The sequence below is a fragment of the Elaeis guineensis genome, chromosome 5 (assembly GCF_000442705.2).
Source record: "Elaeis guineensis isolate ETL-2024a chromosome 5, EG11, whole genome shotgun sequence".
Classification (NCBI taxonomy): domain Eukaryota; kingdom Viridiplantae; phylum Streptophyta; class Magnoliopsida; order Arecales; family Arecaceae; genus Elaeis; species Elaeis guineensis.
This window is the reverse complement of record NC_025997.2, coordinates 20,169,219-20,177,334: the sequence shown is the minus strand read 5'-3', so window position 1 is coordinate 20,177,334 and position 8,116 is coordinate 20,169,219. Positions and strand designations below refer to the sequence as shown.

The 8,116-nt window shown below is 37.6% G+C and overlaps 1 protein-coding gene across 1 annotated transcript; it reads left to right on the top strand.

Annotated features, from left to right (window-relative positions):
- The first annotated feature begins 384 nt into the window (after positions 1-384).
- Positions 385-7,340, top strand: LOC105032817 (protein FAR1-RELATED SEQUENCE 11). The gene is made up of 5 exons (XM_010907392.4): positions 385-983; positions 2,615-2,738; positions 4,389-5,396; positions 5,694-6,137; positions 6,215-7,340. The coding sequence occupies exons 1-5, from the start codon at positions 871-873 to the stop codon at positions 7,073-7,075; spliced, it is 2,550 nt and encodes an 849-aa protein (XP_010905694.1). The 5' UTR covers positions 385-870; the 3' UTR covers positions 7,076-7,340.
- The last annotated feature ends 776 nt before the right edge of the window (positions 7,341-8,116 follow it).

The following is an 8,116-nucleotide window of genomic DNA, read 5'->3' as shown; positions in this document are numbered from 1 at the left end:
TAAAATCGTGCAGTAATAGATCAATAGAGGTATTTGTTAGGAAGAAAGAAATTGAAGAGATGAAAATTTGGAAAGATATGAGGATTCAATTTGAGGGCTCCTTAGCTTTATTGAGGGACCTAAAGTTAAATTCTAATTTGTAATAGATTGGGAGTTATAAATTGGATCAAGGTTTAAAAATTAAACTCCAATCCATAAATGGGCTGATCATTAATTTTTTATTTATTTATTTGTTGGTGCAATTAAGAGTAAGACTACACTTGTCAACACATCAATTCAACTGGATCGCAACCATTCGTCCGCATTTCATATGCCAATCACCCATTGGGCAGGGACATAGACGTCAAAAGACCAAAAGAGAAACCCAACCGCTCCAAATGCTTGTCACATGGACAAGCGCAAGCTCCGCGCGGCGCACGCTAGATCCGGTTCCGACAACGTGGGCTCCAAAGAGGAAACCAGCTCCCCCTCCCACGATACCCTAGGATTTCCTCTAACCTGCGCCGAGCGTAGGCGGCGCTCCACCCCGTTCCCGCCGCGCGGGCCATCGCTTCCGTGAGCCCCAAGTCGTGCGCCGCGAGCTAAGGGCGAGGATTCTTTCGGAACCCCCCGATCGGACGGCTATTAACCCCTAGCGCGATAGCCCCCTCCATCCCGGTGGCGCACGATAGATTCAGTCTCCATCCCCTCTACATAGATACGGTGTTCTCCTCTCCCGCTCTTTCTTCTGTTTTCTTCTTTTCTTTCCTGTTCATCTAATTTGTTGTAAATTATTCCAAATTTTCTCGGAGATTATAGGGTTAGGTTTTTTTTTTTTTTTTTGTGAGCTGGCATTTGGCGGGATTGGAGATGTGATCGATTGAAGGTGAGATGCAGAACCCATCGCGGCCGGCGATGCATAGAAACCCGTACGATGTGTTGGGGGTCTCTAGGTTTTGCTCAAGCCTCGAAATCAAGGTTGCTTACCGCAAGTTAGCACTCAGGTAATTTGATCAACGAACACCTTTTTTTGTGATTTTGTGCTTCTTTTTTTCGGTTTTTTTTTTTTTTTTTGGATGTACGTTCCTTAAATAAAAATGGCTCCTTTATGTAGTTTTCTGGAGTGCAAACTTAGCTGTTTTCATTCTCTTACGTAAAGATCGACATATTTAAGAATCAGAAAAGCTCTGGCTGCGGTCGTTATATCACTATCCAAATTATTCTGTTATCCTATCACAATGGCGTCGGTAACTGAAATAACGTCCACTATTTGACTGCCCTGGGTTCGATTGGATTCTTGTGGAGTATAATAGTGGCTGTTAGATTCGATTTTAGTAGTTATTATAATGGGAAAAAAGGGACAATAACAATGAGCTGTCTGATTATATGCATGTTAGCAAGATGGATTTTTCCCCTCTCATTGGCATGGACATGCGAATTTGATAATAATACTTTCATCTGATGAATCATGAGATCAATAGCAAAAAGGTCTTTATCACAGTCGTTATTCTTGTTATATAATAGCTGATATAACAAGATAGAAGCTAAATATCAGCTGTTTATCCAAAAAACTTTTATATATGATGTTATCAAAGCCTAGAAATTTTCATCAATGAAATAATGGACACTTTTTCAAACCTTATACTCAAATGACAACTCCTTAGCTTCAAACTTGGTGAAGCATTGTACACCAGAAGCACTTCTTCCTTTCATTTGATCTGATTTAATTTGTCATACTTCTTCTTGTTCCTGTTCTTTTTTTTTTTTTCTAAATATAGTACAACATAATTTTAACCATCCCCATTAAGCCTTATCCCTCCTATTTGCGGTTGGCTTTTCGGATCCTTATTCGCTAGTCATTGTTAATATCCCTTTCTCACAACTTCCATTGTGTTGGTTGAGCAGCTCTCATCTTTCATCCATGTTAACTGGGAACTTCTCATTAGCATAGTTTCAAGCACCTCTCTTAATTAGAGTATCATCAATCTTTCTTTCAACATGTCTATTTCACTAAATTAATTATATTGTAGTAGTATTTTGGTGTTACTTCTCCATTTCCTCTAATATGCTTATTCCTTATTCTATCTCTCCTTGTTTACCCATGCTGTACCCATGTGTCTAGTTTATGCCAAAGCCATCTTCTTGGGTCACTAATTTTGTTTGAGACGTTATCTTCAATTCTATATCCAATACTTAATAAAATACAGTGTCATGTACTTGTAAATATCAGCCGCTAGTTCATATATGACAAGTTAATGAGGAATAACACTATCACCAACCCTTCTACAGAAGATTTATCTTTGTTGCTCTAACTACATCTAATGCTTGCAGTTTCCCCCACCATCTCACTCACATACATATCGTTAATAATTTCCATATATTGCCTTGCTGAGCATATCTTTTTCTTTAAAGTTCACCAAATAGTTTGTGTCTTCTACCATTTGCCTTCTACAATTCAAAAAATCCATGTGTTAATTTTTTCTCTTTATCCTAAATCCTCCCTTGTTGAGATTTGAGTTGGTTTTCCCAACAAGTCAAAAAATCTATGTGTTAGTTGTTTCTCTTTATACTAAACCCTCCCTTTAGTTGAGATTTTAATTGTGTTTCCATGATCTTATTTCAAGTGATCGAACAGGTACCATCCTGACAAAAATGTTGATGATCCTGAAGCTTCTGAGCATTTTAAGGAGGTTTCTTATTCTTATACCATTCTATCTGATCCAGAGAGAAGAAGACGTTATGACAATGCTGGACTGGAGGTAACACCATAAGGGTGCATCATACTTGCTGAGAGCCATAAGACCAAACTGTTATCATAGAACTGTTTTTATCCTTCTTTTACTTTGCAGATGATAATGAGACAATGATCATGGTGTGTTATAATGAGTATATATTCACAAATTCGTAACTTGTAGTGATTAATAAAAGTTGCAGTAGAAGTAACTTGTCACAAAAGTATAACTTAATATGCATCTTTTTATACATGTGTATGAACATACGTATTTGTCTTTATGACTTGCATGGTGGTGCAAGAACATGTTGCTTATGTCGCTGGTGAGCATTCAAGATGCAAGAGTGTTGACCTGGGATGGAGGAACATGGGCTACGGAAAGATCTCTATAGTTTTAAGAGGAGGATGGGTTTATATTGTTTCTCATATTCTGGACAGGGTAAATACATTTTTAAATTTTGTAATTTTATGAGGCACCAGTGGTTGAAGAAAACTATTTTAGAGACTAGTTTGAGGAATGGATATAACAACATGAAATGAATGTACCCTGTTTGAGGAAGAGTTCCATAATAATTTAAATAAATTCGAACCAAGCCAGAAAATAAATGTAATAGTGGATATTCATATTCATGACCAAGATGATATACAGTTATCACCTTAAGATGTAATTGTTATCATGAAGTCACACCATGAGGTAAAGAGAAAATCTTTAAATGTTAATCAGGAGGTACAGTGTAGTTTTAAAAGAGTCATCTTTTATGGTAAAAAGAGGATGTTTTTTGATTAAAACACAAAAAAAAAAATTCTAGATCATTTAGAATTCCTATATTTCAGCATCTCTAGTGTATCTTTCTAGGCCTAGTGATCTGCTAGCTTAGCATGGTTCAAGACAATGCTATCTTCCTTCAGCTTGATCGTAAGCAGAATATATATCTTTATACAAACATTGTTTCAGTTGTAGATGTGCTCTTCATCAGGGAGGGTGATAGTATCATAGGTTTTTAGTTCAAATCTTCAGCGAAGAAAATTTTTAGGTCATGATGCTCCTGTACATGAGGAGACCCAACAAGTTAAGGCTTGAATTTGGCACCAATAATAAGGTTCAAGGAGAGGAGAATCTTAAACTAATTACGTGGATATTGATAGTGCAGAGGGCTCTGGAAGGTCTATGATTATATGCATAAGATGAAGTATCGCTCATTAAGTAGATGCTACATATTGCGACAAGACCTTCTGGTTAGCATTGGTGTTTCTAGAACTGGAGCGTCTTAATATGTAGACAATATGAGGGAGGCAATCATCTCAAAGGCAGAAAAGTGTTACAACTGTCACTGATAGTTTACCCTCAAGAGTATCATTATACTGTTTACAATGCATTGCACCTTGCAAGCCATTTTCTGTTAACAAGAAGCATGTTTGTCTGTTAGAAGTTCCATGTTTATAGATTTGCATAGGCAAAAATTCATGTATATTGCTGACCGTTTGTTCATATACTCTGTCTCCTCTTTGTTTTCACATATAAAATAAACCCACTACGGCATACTTTGTGTTGTTTCCTTTGCTTTGTAAATTTCTTTACATGGCACATTTCTGCTTGCTAGCTTTAGCTTTTTATATATGCTAAAACTATAGTCTTGAATTTAAACTCACTAAAATGATGAAATTGTGTTTAAATCAGGCGTCAAATTTGAGCTCAAGTTTATCTATAACGGACAAAGCATCAGAAAATCCTGGGCTTGTTATAGATGCATCTGATACCAGCACTGACTTATCTTCAAAAGACGTTGACTCCATAGATGAAACTCCTGAAGATACAATTCTATCAAAACAAACTTCTGTAAATCTTGTCCCATTCATTGGCCAAAGATTTGTCTCTCAGGATGCTGCTTATGAATTTTATTGCACCTTTGCAAAGCAATGTGGCTTCTCTATCAGACGTCATCGTACTAGAGGAAAAGATGGAGTTGGTCGAGGAATCACCAGAAGGGATTTCACCTGTCATCGTGGTGGATTTCCTCAGGCAAAGCAATCAGATGACAGCAAGCTGCAGAGAAATCGAAAATCATCACGTTGTGGGTGCCAGGCATACATGAGAATAGTTAAAAGGGCAGACTTTGATATCCCTGAATGGCGTGTCACTGGCTTTAGCAATGTCCACAACCATGAGCTCCTGAAATCAAACCAAGTGCATCACCTTCCTGCTTATTGTACCATATCAGCAGATGATAAGAGCCGCATTTGCATGTTTGCTAAAGCAGGAATGTCTGTACGGCAAATGTTGAGACTAATGGAGCTTGAGAAAGGTGTGAAACTTGGTTGTCTACCCTTTACAGAAATAGACGTAAGGAACTTACTACGATCTTTTAAAAATGTGGATCGGGATCATGATGCTATTGACCTTCTTGTGATGTGCAAGAAATTCAAAGATGAAGATCCCAACTTCAAATATGAATTCAAGATAGATGGACATAACAGGTTGGAACATATTGCTTGGTCATATGCTTCATCGGTTCAGTTATATGAAGCTTTTGGAGATGCTGTGGTTTTTGACACAATTCACCGAGTTGATGCTTATGATATGCTTTTAGGAATCTGGATTGGAGTGGATAATCATGGAATGAATTGCTTTTTTGGATGTGTCCTTCTACGAGATGAAAATATGCAATCATTTTCTTGGGCTTTGAAGGTACGAAATTAACAAGGTTTTAAGTAGTTGTTTTGGTAACGTTCCTGTTTCTTTTCTATTCCTTTTTTTTCTTTTTTTGGGGGGGGGGGTTTGGGGTGGGGTTCCACTGGGTATTATTTCCTTGCTGGTATGAGACACCAACCATTTCCCTGCTGGTATGATACACTAACCATTTCGTTGCTGATATGGTACACTATGTCCTATACTGGCCAGCAAACACCGGAACTCAAAGCACTTAATTTTCTCATTTAAAAATTCAGTGATTGTTAGCTAACAATTCTATTTAACTTATCACAGACATTTTTGGGTTTCATGAAAGGAAAGGCTCCACAAACAATTTTAACAGATCAAAATATGTGGCTTAAAGAGGCAATCTCTGTTGAAATGCCGAATACAAAGCATGCCTTCTGCATTTGGCACATCATTGCAAAATTCTCTGATTGGTTTTCAGTACTTCTTGGGTCACGGTATGATAATTGGAAGGCTGAGTTCCACCGGCTTTATACTATGGATGTAGTTGAGGAATTTGAAGTTGAATGGAAGGAAATGGTTAATGCTTATGCACTTCACACAAATAAGCATATAGCCAGTTTATATGCATTGAGAACATTTTGGGCATTGCCGTACTTGAGATGTTACTTCTTTGCAGGAATGACTTCAACAGTACATTCAGAGTCAGTAAATGCTTTCATCCAACAGTTTCTCAGTGCACAATCTCAGCTTGATCATTTTGTAGAGCAAGTGCGTAGTTATTATCTTTTGTCTCCTTCTCGTTGTTATGTATTATCTATCTGATCCTTGATTTAATTTATGTGCAGGTGGCAGTTATTCTAGATTCTAAAGATCAAGTAGTAGCAAAACAAAAATCACAACGAAAGCCCAACAAGATATGTCTCAAAACAGGGTCCCCTATAGAGTCCCATGCAGCTAGTGTCCTTACACCTTATGCCTTTTGCAAGCTCCAGGAGGAGCTTGTATTAGCTCCACAGTATGCATCATTTCCGATAGAAGATGGATGCTTTCTTGTGAGACACCATAAACAGGTGGATGGAGGGTGCAAAGTAATTTGGGCACCTCAGGAAGAGCTCATAAGCTGTAGTTGTCATCATTTTGAGTTTACGGGAATCCTTTGTAGGCATGTACTTCGTATTCTGTCAACGAATAATTGCTTTCACATTCCAGATGAATACCTACCTATTCGATGGCGTTGTATCAACATGCCTCTGACTAGATGCTCTAGAACTGCTCTGAGGGAACATGCTGAACGAGTTCATTTATTGCAATCTCTGGTGTCTACTCTATTGGCAGAATCAGTTGAGTCAGAGGAGCGACTTGAGATTGCTTCAGAACAAGTGGCCACGGTGTTATCTCGCATTAGAGAATTTCCTGGCTCCACACATGGTATGAACGGTACTGCTTATGGGAGCCCTTCTGAGTCACTAATTATACCAGAAGTAGAGGACAGTGATGGCATTATCCGGAGCTTTGCTGCTGGACAGACTCATGAATCTTGTACTTTGGGCAAGCTAAAAGAAAGACGAGCAAGAGATGGGGTAGAGATGTCGAGGAAAAGGAGGCATTATCCAACACCTTGCTGTGGGCGATTTGGAAATGATGCTAATGACTGTCCAATGATGGGAACTGAAGGTTTGAATGGAGATGATTTGGGATTCTTGTAGGATGCCTGGCTGATATTTAAAATGATGATAGTTCCTTCAGCTGTTGTACATAGATGTATTCCTTTTTTCCCCTCCAAATTCAGATGCAATCTCTCATCTCTTTTTAGTCTCCCAAATTTGTAACCAAAATTCATGTACACAGCCTTGCATGTGTTCAAAAGATTTTTTTTTTTTAAATTTTTCGAATTCATGATATGCAATTTCTTACTTGCCTCAGATATTTTTAATAACAGGACGGAAGAGGTCCTATTTTATTTTTACTGAAGGTTAATTTTTGTCTATGAGAAGGAAGTGAGTTCTTGGCATGAAATGCACCATCTATGCAATCATAGTTTTCAAGTTTTGGATTAACATGGACCATGTTCATCTTGAAGGTTACCTGCTACATTTTAGGATAAACTCTGAAGCATATGATTTGCTATAAACTGTGCTCTGAAATTTGTAGCTAGTGCTGTAGTGGGTACCTTATGTGTTCTTCCTGATGAAGTTAAATTCTTATGTACAATTTTGCGTGCAATGCATCTTGCTGGTTTGTTAACAAATGCTGTTTATATCTGAGAGTTTTTTTCCTTTGCCCATGTCTGGGTTGGTTTTTCTGACATTCCATCACTATGATGGACGAAGTAGATCAAGATAAAATGGAACCATAAAATGCCTTTAGGGGCTCTGATTCTACAGAAGTTACGTAAATGACAACTAACTATTACATGAACTACAGAAAAATGAAGAATATTCTAAATAAGCTTTAAGATGAACCTTCTAATTGGAAATTCATATAATCTACAGTCCAATAGGATGTCCATGCTTCGCCGCTCGCTAAATGAATATACAGCAAACAATTTAATAAAGAAATAGTGATACGCATGGATGCCACATCATTTTGTTCTAAAAATTATAAATCACATATATTACTTCTCTAGGACAAACAAATTAAGCCTCAAGTTCTAAGGCTTCATATTTTACCATCAGTTATATCTTTGGAAGTTCTTTTCTACGTAGTTAAAATGGGTATAAATTGGGCTGTGACATGTGCATCATAGA

What these genes read in the sequence shown, in the direction of transcription:
- LOC105032817 (XM_010907392.4), top strand. Translation starts at nt 871, where the DNA reads ATGCAGAACCCATCGCGGCCGGCGATGCATAGAAACCCGTACGATGTG. An exon ending in TACCGCAAGTTAGCACTCAG is followed by an intron (nt 984 to 2,614) that starts GTAATTTGATCA and finishes GTGATCGAACAG; the next exon opens with GTACCATCCTGACAAAAATG. An exon ending in CATTTTCTTGGGCTTTGAAG is followed by an intron (nt 5,397 to 5,693) that starts GTACGAAATTAA and finishes AACTTATCACAG; the next exon opens with ACATTTTTGGGTTTCATGAA.